The sequence below is a fragment of the Rhineura floridana genome, chromosome 16 (genome assembly GCF_030035675.1).
Source record: "Rhineura floridana isolate rRhiFlo1 chromosome 16, rRhiFlo1.hap2, whole genome shotgun sequence".
In the NCBI taxonomy this organism is placed as follows: Eukaryota; Metazoa; Chordata; class Lepidosauria; order Squamata; family Rhineuridae; genus Rhineura; species Rhineura floridana.
Genome location: NC_084495.1, coordinates 18,961,822 through 18,978,588, shown reverse-complemented (window position 1 = coordinate 18,978,588; position 16,767 = coordinate 18,961,822). Strand labels below are relative to the sequence as shown.

Genomic DNA, 16,767 nt, shown 5'->3' with positions numbered 1-16,767 from the left:
AACTGCTGTCTAGAGGTTGCAAGCGTTAGTGCTAGGACTCAAGCGTCCCAGTCAGGACTATGAGGCAACAAAGGGGCTTTGTTTTTGTTTTTAGTGTGCAGCTGACCCAAAATGTGGAGTTTGAAAAATGTTTGTGCAGTTAGAAAGCTGATAATGTGCAGTTTGAAAAATGGGGGGTGAGGGATTAGACACACTAAGATACATTAGGTGTATGTGATTATTAAGCACTTAAATGACAGTCAATATCAGAGACAGCATGTACACAAATGATACAAAGGTGCAATGTGCTCAGTTTCCATACTTAAAAGAAACTGCCCAAATCATATTAAAACACCTTCTTCTGTCTGGCCAGAACCGTCTCTGCTTTACCTACATCTTCAGGTAGGTACCACTTTATCTCATCCTTGTTAATACCCTTACAGTACTGCTTTTCTTGTGCCTTTTAGTGACTGAACTAAGTTGTTGTTGTTATGTGCCTTCAAGTCGATTACAACTTATGGCGACCCTATGAATCAATGACCTCCAAGAGCATCTGTCATGAACCACCCTGTTCAGATCTTGTACGCTCAGGTCTGCGGCTTCCTTTATGGAATCAATCCATCTCTTGTTTGGCCTTCCTCTTTTTCTACTCCCTTCTGTTTTCCCCAGCATTATTGTCTTTTCTGGTTAATCAGGTCTTCTCATGATGTGTCCAAAGTATGATAACCTCAGTTTCATCGTTTTAGAATCATCACTGTATAGCAGTTAAGAACTGCAATGGAGACATTGCCACTAATACAAGGTGTAAGCAAAGTGGAAAGCATGCTTTGTGTTTGTTCAGCTTTTAAAAATATATATTAGTGGTGTGTGTGCCTGATGAAGAATTTGTGCAGTTAGAAAATGTGCTTTAAAAGAACCCTGAAGGCAACCACTTCCGAATTGCCCGATACCATTCCTTCCATTTGTGATGCAGGAGCACACATGCTGTTGGTTAAGTAGCAGCATCACCCACGCACAAGAGGGAGGTATCAACAGATGCAGGGAACCCTCAAAGTTAGCAGAAGTATAAAATGTCCTTGGGGGTGGGGAGAGAACCTAAAGGAGGGCACCCAAAAACCAGTCCAGTGAGGACTGAGCATGCTCAGTGGCCATGGAATGCAGGCTGACTCTTGAGAGATGGATTGCACCGCCCCATTTTTCTCCCATATGGGGAAAAGAGGTGTCTGGATGGGGGGCTGATTATGAAGGGAAGAAACAGCCATGAAGGGTTACCCATCCCCTCCCACCAGTTATGTACTCAAAGTAAAGCCGCTTAACCTGCATCACTTTTACACAAAAAATGCTTGTAGGGAAATGGTCGCTGTGGTGTAGTTCTGCCACGTTGTTTATGTGCCACAATCTTCCAAGAAGTCGCCAAAAGTGCATTTTCAGCAGAAGCAAATGCAATGGTGGCTGGTGCCCATTGGGACCGGAAGGCAGGAAGCCAACAGCATCTGGAGCCAAAGCCAATCACAGGCAGTCAACTAATTCTAGTTTTGCCCATATCAGCCTTCCTGCCGAGTTACAAGAGCAGCAATGCTAAGCATAAGGAGGAGGAAGCGGACAGTCAGTGCCACCCACTGGATCGGTTGCAAGAAAGAAAGCAGGCAGGTGGAGGGGGCTAAGGGCAGACTGAGATTGGTGGGGCAGTGCCCCACTTGCCTTAATGGACCAGCCACCTCTGAATGAATGTGAAATACTAAACTGAAAAACTCGGAAGGAACCTTCTTAAGAAAAACCTGAGGTTAGCTTACGTACTGACCTAATGTCTACATAAGCAAAACACGCCACCAAGCCATCCCCGGGACCATGTCGGTCAGTTTGTAGGAGAAGGAACCACTATATGACAAAGGGTGACATTCAGATCCCTGTCATTCTCCCAGCTCGGTGTGAATAAAATATTTCCCACTTATGAAACATTCAAAGGACTTCTTATTAATGGCCCCGGGAATCTACTAAATACTTCATACTTCTGTCTAATTCATCCATCTCATGTGTGCCTCTGGAGAATGCAAAACATCGTGCAGACAATCCCATGAGCCCCAGAGGCTGACACAGGAGGGAGAGAATATCCTGGGCAGGTACCATGCAATTGCTGGGCTTATTTGAACACATTTTAAGTGGCTTTGTACCAAGTCAGACCATTTGTCCAACCAGCCCAGTATTGTTTACTTTGGCTGGCAGCAGTTTTTTCGGGGCTTGAGGCCAAGAAGAGACTCTTGGCAGATGCCCGACAATGCTGACCATTGATGCTGGCCCTGTGTGTGAATGTCAACAATCTCCTTTTTCTGACACTCTAGGTAACGTATATAACAGTGGTTTCCAAACTCCCCCTGCCCCCCCCACCAGCCACTTAAAAACTGATGAGGCTCTTGGTGGACCACTTAACGATTTCCATTTTTAGACGTTGGCTACTATCCTTTGTTGTAACCTGGCAAATCCCATCCTGAGTTACCCTTTCTCTTGCATGAGCTGTTAGCTTCTTCCCCTTCCTACTCACAGCTTCCTTCGTTCTCTTGTACGGATTCTGTACTCCTTTCAAGGGCCATGACAGCCTCTTTTCCTCACCTTCCCTGTCTTGCTGGGTTCTAAGAGGAACAGAGCAGCGGCTGCACCCACCATTATTCACACACAGAGGTAGGTCTGCCGCTCTGCAGACTTGTCATGGTGGACCACCTACATGATGCTCAAGGACAACTGGCAGCCTGCAGACCACATTTGGGGAACCCGTTAGGCAAGTTTCATTAACCTCTTTCGGTCATTTAGCCATTGCTCTTCAACCTTGGGTCCCCAGATATTGGCAGACTACAACTCCCATCGACCACAGCCAGCTTAGTCAATGGCCAAAGACAATGAGAACTGAGGTCCACCAATATCTGGGGGCCGAGGTTTGAAGAACAGATGCTTCCTTGGTACAGGATATAGGATTGTAAAACAGAAATCTCGACGCTCCCTGGAAAACAAAAGCATTTTTAAAACATACACTGAGCTCGAACAGAGAATAAGGATTTCATCATCTAATGTTTATTAAGGAACACCCCCCCCAAAGTCCATAAAAAAATAAAACTTTCTCTCGCCCACCCCGAAAGTCACAATCCAAAGCCAGTATTATGTACAGTGATATCCATCATGTTGGCACCTCCATGGTTACTCCATGTTTACATCCTTCTGGGTCTTGTACTCTTCTATGCTTGCCTGCAAGGAAAAGTAAACAAAGACCCCAAGTAAGGGATTTGTGGCCCACAACTGAGATACGGCTGCTAGGGGGCAGATGAACCCCTGAACGGAAGCACCCACACCACAACATTTTGTTGCAGGCCCAACTTGTTAGCTGAAATAGCTAAACGGAAACTCCAGGTTCAGGGGCAGGGTACCTCTGCACACCAATCTCTGGGGCGTATCAGCAAGGGAGGCTTGCAGCCTTAATGTCCTGCCACTGGACCTCCCAGAAGCATTCGGCTGGGCACTGTCGAAAGCAGGATGCTGGATTACATGAATCTTTGGTCTGAGCCTGCAGAGTTCTTAAGTTCTTGCTTCACATTACATTTTATAACACGTTCTGAACTTGTGCCCCCCCCCCATAGAACAGGGGTGAAGAATCTCAGGCCCGGGAGCTGAGTGTGGCCCTCCAAGCCTCTCGATTTGGCCCCTGGAACTCTCCCCTGGCCACAGCCTTCACAGGCCCTGCTTCACCGCCTGAATGTTTTTGCTTGGCTGGGATGTGCCCGTGAACTCTGATAATGCCTCTTGCTTGTCCGCATGGGGGACAGAGAGGTGTGTGTGTGTCATCACTAGGCTACTGTACTAAGGTAAAATTTACATTTGTTGCTCCACCCACTTTTGCCCCTGGCCCTGCCCACCACTGGGATGCAGCCCTCTGAAGGCTGTCCAGACAAGAATTAGGCTGAAAAAGGTTCCCTGCCCATAGAACGATCTATAGTTTCCTATAGGGCCCCTTCCCTATATGGTATCCGAAATGAGTTGGGAGAGTTAGTTTTCAAGGGTAGATGGCAAGCGTCTGCCAATTTGGTTCTGTATCAGATTTCATGGTCCTTTCTCCATCCCTCCTACTTCTGATGTTCAGTTTATGAGTGTTGTTGGTCATGCAGTCAAACGGCACCAACCATACACAAGGTGAAGGGACCCACAGACTTGAGGGAACCCCAAAATATACTCAAGTACAAAATGTCATTAGAAAAGAAAAAAACTAAAGGGGTGGGGAGAGACTCAAAAAACAGCTGAATAAGGCCAGAGTACACTCAGTGTCCATTGAATGCTCACTGACCACGGTGGAGAGAGAATATAAAAGAGTAACTGAATCCTGAACAGGTGCATTCCACACTGCAACACTTTGTTGGAGGTCCCACTTGTCGATCTGTAATGCCTATTATGACATCTCAGCTTTTGCTTAGTTTTCATATGTCCTTCTCATAATGCGTTGGACTTTGCTCCAAGTACTCTTGGATGAGCGGGACAGGACCCTGACCCTTAAATCAAATAATTGTCTATCTCGAGGGGGAGAGAAAGAACACGACCCACCTCAAATTTGCTAAGCACGTGCTGGCAGACACCCATGAGTTCCTCCAGCCCGTTCTGGAACATCTCGACGGCAGGGAGGCCTCCTATAGCAGAAAGGGAAGCATTCAGAGTCAGGAAAGGATCCCGTAGAGTTAGAGTACCAGGATCCAGATCCTTCTTCTCAACTGGCACGCTCCTCCATGCCCAGGTGAGACATGATTGAGGGCTACTTGGGAAAAGAAGTGCCTGCAGGCAAGAGCCCATAATAATGCCTTCACACCATCCTATATGCCAAACCTCAACAACCTAACAGTAAACCTAATATTTGTATAGCCCTTTCAAGCACTCAATGTGCATGACCTAGTTGTAATCCTTACAGCACCTCCTACTCTCTGGAACTCTCTGCGCATCGACATTAGGTAGATGCCTTCTCAGTACTCTTTTTGACACCTGCTAAAAACTTCATTTAGGCAAACCGACCCAGACATGTAAAGTCGACTTGTATTTTAATCTGTGATTTTACCTTACAATGAACATTTTTAGGGTTCTGCTAAGTTCTACTCAGAGTAGACCCATTGAAATTAATAGGCCTGTTAATCATGCCCATTAATTTCAATGGGACTACTCTGAATAGGCCTAACACTAGCTACAATATTATAAACCAAAAACACAACCCTTAATCGGTTGATTTTATTTATAGTTTGAATTTTTAAAAACTTGTTTTGAACTTTGACTTTTATTGTCAATTTTAATGTGTATTTTATGTGTTTTGTGATCTGCCTTGTGGTTTTGTTTACAAGTAAGCGGTATACCAATTCTATTAAATAAAATTTTAAAAGCAACCTTGTAAGGCAGTGTGGGGGTATCAGTGGCCCTCCAGATGTTGCTGGGCTCCAGTGTCCATCAGCCCCAGTCACTGGGGCTGGTGGTCAAGGATGGTGGGAGTTATAGTCCAGCAACAGCTAGAGCACTGTCTTCAACCTTGGGTCCCCAGATGTTGGTGGACTACAGCTCCCATCATCCCTGACCATTGGCCATGCTGTCTGGAGATGATAGGAGTTGTAGTCTGACAACATCTGGGGACCCAAGGTTGAAGAACAGTGAGCTAGAGGACCATCCCTACTGTGAGGTAAGGAAGTAATATTATCCATCATGTGGGGAAGGGCCATAGCTCAGTGGTAGAGCATCTGCCTTGCATGAAGAAGGTTCCAGGTTCAATCCCCGATAATAATAATAAATAATAAATTTAATTTCTGTGTCACCTATCTGGCCAATGGCCACTCTAGGCGATGTACAAAATCATTAAAATACAATTAATAAAATACAGTGATACAATATAAAACAGTGTAAAATCAATAAATCTGCAACAACAGTATTAAAAGAGGGCAGGAGGCATTACAGTTATAGCAGTTAACCCTCCCCAGAAACCCTGAAGGCCTGTTGAAAGAGCCAGGTCTTTAAGGCTTTCCGAAATACATTTAGGGAAGAGACGTGCCGGAGATCTTGTGGGAGGGAGTTCCAAAGAGTGGGGGCCGCCACTGAGAATGCCCTCTCTCTAGTACCCGCCAATCTGGCTGTTTTTGTTGGCGGGATTGAGAGAAGGCCCTGTGTGGCCGATCTTGTCGGGCGGCATAATTGGCGGCGTTGAAGGCGCTCCGTGAGATAAACTGAGATATCTCCAAGTAGGACTGAGAGAGACTCCTGTGTGAAATTCTGGAGAGCTGCTGCCAGTCTATGTAGGTAACACTGTGCTAGATGGACCAATGGTCTCACTGAGTATAAGGCAGTTTCCTATGCTCCTTTGTTGCTTATGGGGATACCAAGGCAGGCAGAGAGAGAGAGAGAGAGAGAAAGTTGTCGAAGGCTACCTAACACAGTGTATGGCAGAGATCAGATTTGCACCTGGGTCTTCCTGTTAGAGCAGTATGACAATGGAACCAATGACCTAGGGCAGTGGCGGGCTCTCCGACACTGGAAGCATTCAAGAGGCATTCAACAGCCACCTGCTGGGTACGCTTTAACTTGGATTCCTGCACTGAGCAGAGGGGTTGGCCATGTAGCCCCTTCCAACTCTACTATTCCATTATTCTGATTTGTAGCTCAGTCCCTTAGTCACTACGCTCTCTTCTGCACAAGCACCCTTGCTCACGTGACCTGTGACCAAATGCTTTAGGATCGCCCAAGCCTGAAGGTGGGATATGAAGAACCGTTACATGGCAAACTTCCCAAAGGCAATAGAGCATGCTGGGGGCAGCGTCTATCATGCATGGAAGATCCTGGCAGGCCAGCACCATTGGCTCTTCAGGAAGCAGATCTGCATGCTTCACCTTTGGTCTGGATACGGAAGTTGATTTTGCTTTCGGAAGGATGGGTGATGCTGTAACCACAGAAGTCCACTTCAGGGCTGCAGAGAAACAAACAAAAGACTACCAATAATAATAATATAATAATAAATTTTATTTTTCAGCCGCCTATCTGTCCGGGTTAGGGACACTCTAGGCGACGAACAACAAGAATAAAAACAATACATATACATCAACATAATCACATTTTAAGCTAAAAAACCATTCATTAATTCAGAACATAAATTAATCTGTCCCAATCTTGTAGGCCTGCCTGAACAGCCAGGTCTTCAAGGCTCGGCGATAGCTGGACAAGGAGGGAGCATGTCTGAGATCGAAAGGGAGGGAGTTCCAGAGGGTGGGGGCCACAACAGAGAAGGCCCTCTCTCTGGTCCGTACCAGCCTAGCTGTTCTCACCAGTGGGACCGAGAGAAGGTCTTGCGTGGCTGATCTCGTCAGGCGGCACAATCGGTGATTTAGGAGGCGTTCCTGAGCGGCTGTGCTCAGCTGTGACAATCAACAATGGCTTCCCCCCAGGCTTCCTTCTCTTCCGACTTAATCGTCAGGTGTTTGGAAGCTTTCACTTCCTATCTTAATTTACCATAGTTTAGTGTTACATCTGAACTCTAAACTGTATTTAATCTTAGCTATGATTTGTTGAACAGCTGGAAATTTAACAGAGCTTTGAAGAGCTACAGTGAGCTTTGCCTGCTCCCCATAAATAAAAGGAATGACCCCACCCCCCGCTTTAATGGTGAATAGGGGAATGAAGTTGGGGAAGGCTATTTTGCCCAGTCCTTGTTCCTAATGTCGGATCGCCCGTCTCACATCTAATTGCACCCTGGATTGAACTAAAACATTGAGTGGTATGCAGTGCCATTCCTACTCAGAGTAGACTCACTGAAGTTAACACACACAAGTAGCTTCGATTTATTCATTTCAATGGGTCTACACTGAGTAGGACTCAGCTAAACACAACCCTCTAAACCAGGCAGATCCTAGTGGTCCAGAACGGATAGAATTCATCTGTCACTGATTTAGCAGACCCTCGCAGTCCCAGCTACATGTAAGTACACTGGCATAGGTGCTCTCCACAAGACAGTGGCTTGTTCAGGCAGCCTGACTGATGGCCTCATCTTAGCCACCCCATCATTTAGGCAACAGGAATCTTACTTACTTTTTCATTATCATGTACCGAAGGGAGTTGCCAAGGGTGTGGTCCTCATTGTGGAGCACAAACGTGATGCAGCTGTTATCTGACCCGTCAGCCCGTACCTAGAAGAGTGGTGATTGAGATAAAGACAAAGTATACCATCAGGTCCTCAAGGACTTAACATAGGAACACAGGAAGCTGCCTTAGAACGAGCCGTAGCGTTGACTGCTAGCGTCTCTCCAGGGTTTCAGAGGGGTCTCTCCTAGCTCTAATGGGAGATACCGGGAATTTGAACCTGGGATCTTCTGCCTGGAAAGCCTGCACTTCACCACTGAACTACAGACCTTCCATCAGGGGATAAAATGTGCCATGCCTTAAAAATAGCAGTTGACCATGGTCAGTGTGGCTTTATTACAATACAATGCATCAAGAAAAAAAGATGGTTCTATTATCTTTTCAGGGTCTGTTGTAGATTTTCTTCTTTCAACAAGCCTTCTAACTGGAGATTTCCCCCCTCCCCCCAAGTCGGTATCTGCATTCAGTGTGAAACTGTTTTTATACATGCAATTATTTAACTGTTTTTATATATGTAGTTGTTTTATAAAAAAAAACTTTTTACTACATGGTGAAATCGCTTTGAGATGCTTCACATGAAGCAATTCACAAATTAAACCAATTATTACTATTACTGTTGTTATCATTACGTTTTACAGTACCATCTAGTTTTATCATCACACTGTGTTCTAAGACAATGCTGGAATAGTTTAGGACACGGAGCATGGGAAATCTGATGCAAATCGTAGTTCATTCTCACCTCAGTGGTCCTGAACAAATCAGGCCCAGTGTTCTTTCTACAAAAGGGGAATAATAAAGGAAAGGCTAGGGCTGCCAAACAGTCCATTTCTGAAGCTAAAAGGTATGGATGTGGTCCATAGCCGGGGCTATGTGGCCACCTATCACGGATGCTGTAGCAGCAGATTGCTTGCATCAGGAATGTGTTGGATTTGCCCCAGGGTAGTTGAGGAGGCCCCTTTCAAATCTAACTGGGCAAGGCTGTCTGAGAATCTCAGCTTTGTAGAGGAACAGCAGAGTGCAAGGGTAAAAATGAAATAGAACAAAAGCACACTAAGACACCATCCAACGGACAGGGGACCCAACAGTCACTGGGAAGCTGCATCCCTAGCCACCCAGAAGAACATCATGGCAACCTGCCCTCATCCATTAGCCAGAGGAGGAGCAGCTGCAGGGAGCTTGCATCCCACCCTCCCTGTCAGAAGAAAACCCCACTCAGTCAACAAAGAAAAAACGCCACTATTCAATCAATAGGTGGGATACAAATCTTCTACATAAATCAATGCATACTCTGGGTTGTATTCAACCAAGTCCTAATGACCACATTCACACCATACATTCATTCCACTCTTATTCCACTTTAAACAGTGTTAAACAGAATTCTCAGAGTTCTCTGGGAAGAGGTACTGACCGTTAAACCACTCTGACAATTGTAGCTCTTTGAGGAAACTACCTTTCCCAGGATTCTTTGGGGGAAGCCATGACTATTTAAAGTGGAATAAATGTATGGTGTGAATGTGGCCTTACTCAGATTAGACCTACTGAAATTAATGATTCTAAGTTAGTCACTTCTAATAACTTCAATGAGTCTACTCTGAGCAGGATGAGCACTGAATATCACCCCATAGCAGCAGTAACCTATTTCAAAGGATTGTTAAAATAATATGTGTGTGTGGGGGGGGGGGGGGGAAGCTCCACCTGTTGAACGGATGCCTTTGTCAAAGGCTGGGGTGATCCACCAGGGGAAAAAACGTTAGACATGTTACAGATGTGACCCTCCCCATCCATCTCCCTCCCCTAAAAACTGTGGTCTGATATAACACCCTTCTGGTAAAATTAGAAGGCAGATCTCACGAGGCCCATGAATCCAGTTGTCAATCCCCACATCCGCATCCCCTGATAAAACAATCACAAGGCCCTGGTCTACATACACAACAGAAAGAAGAGGCAGAATAGAACTGGTGGGTCAGGCTGCATTACAGGGTCACAGCCTTATCTAACAGCAGCCTACCATCATATAAATATGTACTGCCTTCAAGTCAATTCTGACTTATGGCGACCCTATGAATAGGGTTTTTATGAGGCTAAGAGGCAGTGACTGGCCCAAGGTCACCCAGTGAGCTTCATGGCTATGTGGGGATTTGAACCCTGGTCTCCCAGGTCATAGTCCAGCACCTTAACCAATATACGGTAAAAAAAATTAAGATACAGGGCCCCATGTGCCTGTTTGAGTTAAAGGTGGGTCCCAGGTCTGAAAAGGTTTAAGACTACTAAAATAGATAGTACTACTGCAAGTCAGAGATACCACTTTTGATGGCTATCTTCTTCATCCTTCTCTGTTAGGATATTGAGATGTTACTTTTTCTCTTTCTTTTTAAAATACCCCGTTCCTGAAACTTTAATATCAGCACAGTCTCAGTGATATATTAATATATTAATGGGAGCCCTGCAATATGTCTCCATATGTAAAACACAAGACAATCATCTGGCCAGGGAGGAAACTTTTTCCATTACAGTACCAGTCTCCTTTAAGCAGCCATGCAAAACGTTTAAGGCACTCTGGGTAATGGGAGGGGGAAAGAGAGAGAGAAGAGAGAAATATGGCAAGTGTTTTCAGACCTGGCAGGTACAGTGGTTAGAATATGGGACTGGGAGACATGTTCAAAACCATCCTCAGCCATGAAGTTCACTGGATTACTTTTGGCCTCTTAATAATATTTAAAACATTTTTACACCATCCCTCAGTCCACAAGGTTCCTAGATCCGTTTATAACAGATACATCAACCCAACCTACTTCAAAGGGTTGTTGTGAGAATAAAAGGTGGAAGGGGGGGTGCGCCATCCTGAGCTACATAGAGGAATAACACAATATAAAAATAATGAATAAAAATATTAAGGATGTTTTTCAGCTAGTCACGCTGCACGAGTAACATAATACTCAGGCCACATCCACACCATCCATTTAAACTACATGGCTTCCCCCCTTCCCCCAAGAGTCCTGGGAACTGTAGCTTGCTCCTCAAAGAGCACCCTTAACGAACGACAGCTCCCAAGATTCTTTGGGTAGAACCATGTGTTTTAAATACGCTTTATATGCATAGTGTGGATACGACTTAAGTTCCTTACAGTAGTTTTCCCACTGTAAAAATAACCGGTAAGCGTGGCCAGTTTTCTTTTTCACGGACAGGAGAAACCTTCATCTGTTGGATTTCAGCCTATCGTGCCACCTGTTACAGGCATAAGAACCCTTCCCGGGGATGATTGGGGAGGCAGGAAAGTGGCAACCTTAACCCGGGGCAATTCCTGTCCTCACGGTCCCCGTTCCCCCCTAGCTGGGATCTCACCATCTGCAGCACCCGCGGCTTCTTCTTGTCCTCCTCGTCTCCCATTTTTCGTGCAGTGACGCGGAGCGAAGGATGCCGGGAGTCGTAGTCACGAAACCTAAGGAACAGCTCCCGTCGGCCACTGCGGCGCAAAGGCGGTGTCTAAGATTATCTGCGGGCGAGCAAGGGGTTATGGGAGCCATATAGCCCTTGAGGACCGGGTGCACAGAGAGCGGGAATACTGGGGGGGTGGAGGGAGGGACTCGAGTATCCAGAACAGCAGCAACTTCCTTCTTTCATCACCTCCCCAAAGTGAAAAAAAAACCAAGGCAATGACTAAAAGGGAAAAAAGCGACTATAAGCTTGGCGGTAGCAAGAGGGTTAACGTAGAAGAGGAAAGGGAATGGCCTCTGCACTGCCATTCATCCAATCGGGAGGTACCTTCGCCACACTACTTCCGTTTGGCGTTCCGACGAAGGACTACAATTCCCGAGGAAACGCTGAAGGTTTTTTTCTCCCTCCTTTCATTTTCTTGCCGCCGCCGCCGAAGAACTCCATCTCCCAGAAGTCAGTTCAGCGGTCGGCTGCGGAAGCTCACGTGCTGTTTGCTTGTCCTCCGAGAGACGACGCAGGTGCGGAGAAGCAGCAGCAGCTACAGCAGTAACGGGGTTCCGGGCGGGCGCCCAGGCAGGTAGGGAACGGGAGGGTGCGCAAGCCCCTTGTCTGCGTCGGCTTGGCTTGGCTTGGCTGGTTTGGGGGCGGAGAAGAAGGAATAAGACGACGGGAAGGAGTCCAGGGGCGGTTCTCACCCTTGTCCCCCTTCCTGGTAGAAAAAGACCTGGCTGGGCGAAGAGGGAGCGGTTGCCTTCACGGCAGGAACTCCCGCCGTCTCCAAGTTAGGCCCCGTCTCCCTTGCCGTAGCCATGGTAACGCTTCCTCCCTGGGGGGGGAGGCCTATCTAACTCCTCTCTCCTCCCTTATGTGGGGTGTTTGTGCCATCTTCCCTCCTTCCCTCCCTCCCCCCTTCCCTTAGCAAGACGCTTCTGAGGAAATAGAGAGGTAGAAACTCCGGGTCGTTGCTTCTTCCTACGCCCACTGAAGCCTGACACCGGATAGAAGTTATTACTTGTTTACTTTCTTCCTTGAACTCAGTCAGATCACTGGTCCATCCAGTGACCAGCGTTGTCCAGGGTTTCTGGCAAGGGTCTTTCCCAGCTGTACCTGGAGATGCCAGGGATTGAACCTGGGACCTTCTGCATGCAGAGCAGATGCCCTGCCCCTGAGCTACGATACTTCACATTCAGTCTTTAGGCAGAGCTGGGAAAGACTCCAGTCGAAAACCCATGGGTTTCATGCCTGAGTGGGAATTTGAACTCTGGTCTCCCAGGTCTCAGTCTGGCCTTTACACCATTCTGGCACACAGCATAGCATTAAAACTAATGTCCACATAGGAAGCTGCCCTGTACTGAGTCAGACCATTGGTCCCTCTAGCTCAGCAACTCTCCAGGGTTTCAGGCAATGATCTCCCCCAGACCTACCTGGAGATGCTGCAGATTGAACCTGGGACCTTCTGCATGTAAAGCCGATGCTCTGCCTCTGACCTGTGGCCCTTGCCCACAAAACTGTAGATTTCTCCCTACAGAGCTCCCAGCACCCTTAACAAACTATCATTATTGGGATTCTTTGGGGGAAGTCATATTCTTTAACTGTAAAGTGTGCATGCAGCCTAAAAGGAAAAAAAACACTTGGTATTTAATTAGTGGAAAAGTCCTGGACATTACTTTTAATGCAATAATTAGGGAAAGTATGTCAGCTAAAGTTAGCACTAATGTTATGAAAGTCAATTTTATTTGTTGATATAGCAGTATCATAAAAGTAGAAGTGGCAAAGAGTCTTTAACTTATTGACAAAAACTTTCCTGGGTCAGAGTCCATCAGATCATTGTCATCAGATAGTTATCATTGTTGTATATAGAGCTGCTGTTTATAGAATTTTACTAAGCTGTATTTAGCTGGTTATTTTATGACAACTTGCACTGTATATTTTAATGATGGTTTTAAATCAGGTTGTACATTTTTGTTACTGCAAGGTGCCTTGGGAAGGCAATAGTCTCAAAAGGTGGCTTAACTGAAAAAATAATAAAGTGAATTATGATCCATGAAAGCTTGTGCCTTAATAAATGCATTGGTCTCAAGGTGCCACAAGATAACTATTGTTTTTGCTACAAAAGACTAATACAACTGCTCCTCTCGAAATTGCTGCAGTGATAAGCAGAAAGATAGGGAGCCAAGCTTCCCATTCCACCATCATCACTCTGTGTGTGTGGCTTAGATAGGCCCTTTCCAATGTCCATCTTACTTGACAGATCATAAGATAGGCCCCTGCCCTGACAAAATTAAAATTTATCACAACAGAGACAATACAAGGAGAGGGGGAAAGAAGAAAGCAAAGAGTTTTGGGGCCCTTTAAAAACAAGTTGGAAGGAAGATAAGAGGCAAGGATAAAGAGGGGAAGAATATGCTTTCAAATTCATTCATTTATAACTTTCAAAACATCTTACAAACGAGCAAATCTTTCTTTCTTGGTAATCGTGGCACTCTTCCAAAGTACCAAATGACAAGCTCTCATCTGAAGAAGTTTGTAATTCAGGTTTGGCCAGGAAAGTGACAGAGGGAAGAAAGGGGGGTTGAGTTTGAGGGTAAATGGGAAAAAACAGATGTTCAGTCTAGTTATATTACTTAAGCTTAGTTTTCGTGAAGGGTGGTGTTTAAGGGTTTTTACTGAGGGGATAATGTCTGGATCCCATGAAAGAAACTAATAGGAACTGCCTATTTGTACTGAACAAGGCATTCAAGGGCCTGAATTATTGCAAGGGGAAGCTTCACCTGCAGGATGTCATCCAGTCACAGAACTGTTATATTTTAAATTTATATTTATTATGTCTCATCTTTCCTCCAGTGAGCTCAAAGTGGTATATGTGGTTCTTATCCGCATTCTTTTATGTTCACAACAAACCCTTTGACACAGGGTTTGGCTGAGAGAGAATGACTGACCCAAGGTTATTTAGTGAGGTTTATGGCTGACTGTTGCACCCTTTTATTCCCCAGGCCTTCACATCTTTTTGGTGAGTGAGATTTAAATCTCTGTCTCCCAGGTCTAGTTCAGTGGTTGCACCTGCCAGTCAAGGAAAAAATTGGTAATGATTAGATGATAAGTGTGCCTGACATCTAAAGTCTGTTTCAATTGATCATCAAGTCCTGCTAAACTTTCAAGGCTGGCGGTCCTGTGTCTGAAAGATGCACACAGCAGCAACAGCAAAGCTGACACTTCTCTACACTGCTGCCTTGAGACTAGGCAGTGTCCGCTCTTGTGTGACTCTGTGAGCCACAGCACAGCCTGGAATTGTGGAGTGCAGGGAGAGTTGTGTTGCTTATTTTCAGTGCTGTCATGAGTTGTGATAATTGCACAACCATGTAGCCGATCAGATTACAATGGCCCTGATAAGCTGGGAGAAAGAACTGCATTTTCTCAGCAACGATATATTGCAATCTGCTTCGATAATCATGCAACATCCCCCAAACAGAAAAACTTCATTGGGGGGTAGCTTTTGTATCCTATGCAAGAAATGAGTAGTGACTGTGCTGAAGAAGAAGACTATCTGCAAAGGACTTTGGCCTTTAATTTGGATATAGAAAGAAAACAAAATAAATAAGAGATGTTGGCCAGGCAAAGAGAAAACAAACTGTTGAGGGAAGCATGCAAAAAAGGCCCGGGTCACATTGAGTAACAGCTGCTGCCTTCAGCAAGTTGGGGAGCTAGAAGGAGAAATGTACCACATTTAACTGTCTTCTGCTTTCTTGTGGGGTTTTGTGCAACAGGAACTGGGGCTAGTGGGATCCTTGTGTGGAACCATTTCAATGCAAGGTCCACAGTTTAGAACATTAGTAGTAGTAATAAGGGTGAAGGTTCTGTTGAGCAAGTGTGGTTTTTGCCAGTTACATCAAGGAACTGAGGAAGGTCTTCCAGATCAGATTCTGTGATTGCTAGCCAAGGTGGTGACTTCTGAGCATACTTGAATGCCAGCTCATCTCCTTTAAGCTTCGGCAGAGGGTGAAGATGGATATAACACTTAAAGGGTAGTGAGGGGAGTTTGCTTGCTCCTTTGCTGTCGTCAGAACACTTTTTCTGCCCTGCAGGCAAGCTCTGAAAACTGCTCTGCAGATTTCCAGGATGGTTTCCAGTTGATGTTGCCAGTGTATCTCATCCCACCTGGAGCAGTCTGTAGTTTTTTTGGGGGGGGGGGAGGTATGATAATGAAAATACACAGTTCTTGAGACTTATGAGGACAAGACAGACTTATTCACCAGTCAAGGATTTAACTTGTTGCTCTGTGTAAATTTCTAGCTCTAGTTGCAAAGGCACATTCATATTGAAGAACCCCTGCAACCACTCAAAATGCATTGGTCTTCAGCTAAACTCTTCTTGCAGTGTTCTAGAGTACAGGATGATGGTTTGGATTTGCAAGCAATGTGCTCAAGGAGAACAGTTGAAACAGGCAGTTTAGGCTCCCCAGCTTACAGATAAGTGGGAAGAAAAAGTATGCTGATTACCCGAGACAGTGCTGAACACTTTGAGTGCAGGTGCCACTGAGAAATTTCAGTATTTCTGAGGGGTTGATAGTGTGATCTCTACTTGCAAACTAGAGATTGGCCAGGTAGAGAGGCACTTTCATTGGTTCTTCTTCTAATGCACACACCCCTTTTCAGCTCTCCATGAAGGAACTTAATTCCCTTGGAGAAATATAAGTGAATCTTTCAGCAGCACTGGAAGATCACCTTAGCTTTATTGGCTTTCAGTGGCTGGGGTTCCAAAGCCTTTGGAAAAAGGAATGGTGTGATTTGGTGGTGGTTGTGGCTGAAATTTTAAAACATGTAGCATCTATGGAAAAGTGCTCAAAGGAGGTTGGCTGCTGAAGGTTGTTCACTATTTATGGGCCCCTCAGGCTCAAGTTGCTGCTTCTGTGACATGCTCATTGTTGGAGCTTGGCTTGCTGTGCCAGATGTTTGGCTGCATAAGCATCTTGAGTGGTCAGGTGACTAGTTTGATTGAATTATGTGCTCCCTTTCTGCCCCCCCCAATGGCCTGGCGTTTTGTTCACATGATGTAGAGACTATGTTGGTGAAGCTAGACTGGCACTGCTTCATCTTTGCCTTGGATGGCATGTAATTAACATTGGTCACAAGCTATTTAATCCTTTATAGGTCAACTGAAGTGTCACAGATACTCATAGGTAGCATTCTTGTACTGCTTTAGAGTGAATGCTTTGTGGGCTACAGTCAG

General features: G+C 45.5%; 2 protein-coding genes across 3 annotated transcripts in view; one reads left to right on the top strand and one right to left on the bottom strand.

The window, feature by feature from the left end:
- Nucleotides 1-3,020: 3,020 nt before the first annotated feature.
- On the bottom strand, nucleotides 3,021-11,814 carry LOC133371414 (DNA-directed RNA polymerases I and III subunit RPAC2-like). Its single transcript, XM_061598824.1, has 5 exons — nucleotides 11,449-11,814; nucleotides 8,056-8,153; nucleotides 6,864-6,940; nucleotides 4,558-4,640; nucleotides 3,021-3,213 (listed from the first exon to the last, which is right to left on the bottom strand). Exons 1-5 carry the CDS (start codon nucleotides 11,491-11,493, stop codon nucleotides 3,166-3,168), a joined length of 351 nt encoding a protein of 116 aa, XP_061454808.1. The 5' UTR covers nucleotides 11,494-11,814; the 3' UTR covers nucleotides 3,021-3,165.
- VAMP7 (vesicle associated membrane protein 7) overlaps nucleotides 11,670-16,767 on the top strand; it is a 31,340-nt gene continuing 26,242 nt past the window's right edge. Inside the window, exon 1 of one of the 2 annotated variants that reach the window (XM_061598823.1) lies at nucleotides 11,670-12,118. In XM_061598823.1, the coding sequence (XP_061454807.1) occupies nucleotides 11,760-12,118 (359 nt within the window). In that variant the 5' untranslated portion in view covers nucleotides 11,670-11,759. The remainder of the gene's footprint in view (nucleotides 12,119-16,767) is intronic. The other variant, XM_061598822.1, reaches the window with a different exon arrangement.

Bases quoted from the DNA above. Each gene is read 5' to 3' on its own strand.
- LOC133371414 (XM_061598824.1), bottom strand. From the start codon at position 11,493: ATGGGAGACGAGGAGGACAAGAAGAAGCCGCGGGTGCTGCAGATG. The intron at 8,154-11,448 runs GTGAGATCCCAG...CCACTCTTCTAG, and splicing joins AGCCGCGGGTGCTGCAGATG to GTACGGGCTGACGGGTCAGA. The intron at 3,214-4,557 runs GTGGGTCGTGTT...TTTTCCTTGCAG, and splicing joins ACGTGCTTAGCAAATTTGAG to GCAAGCATAGAAGAGTACAA.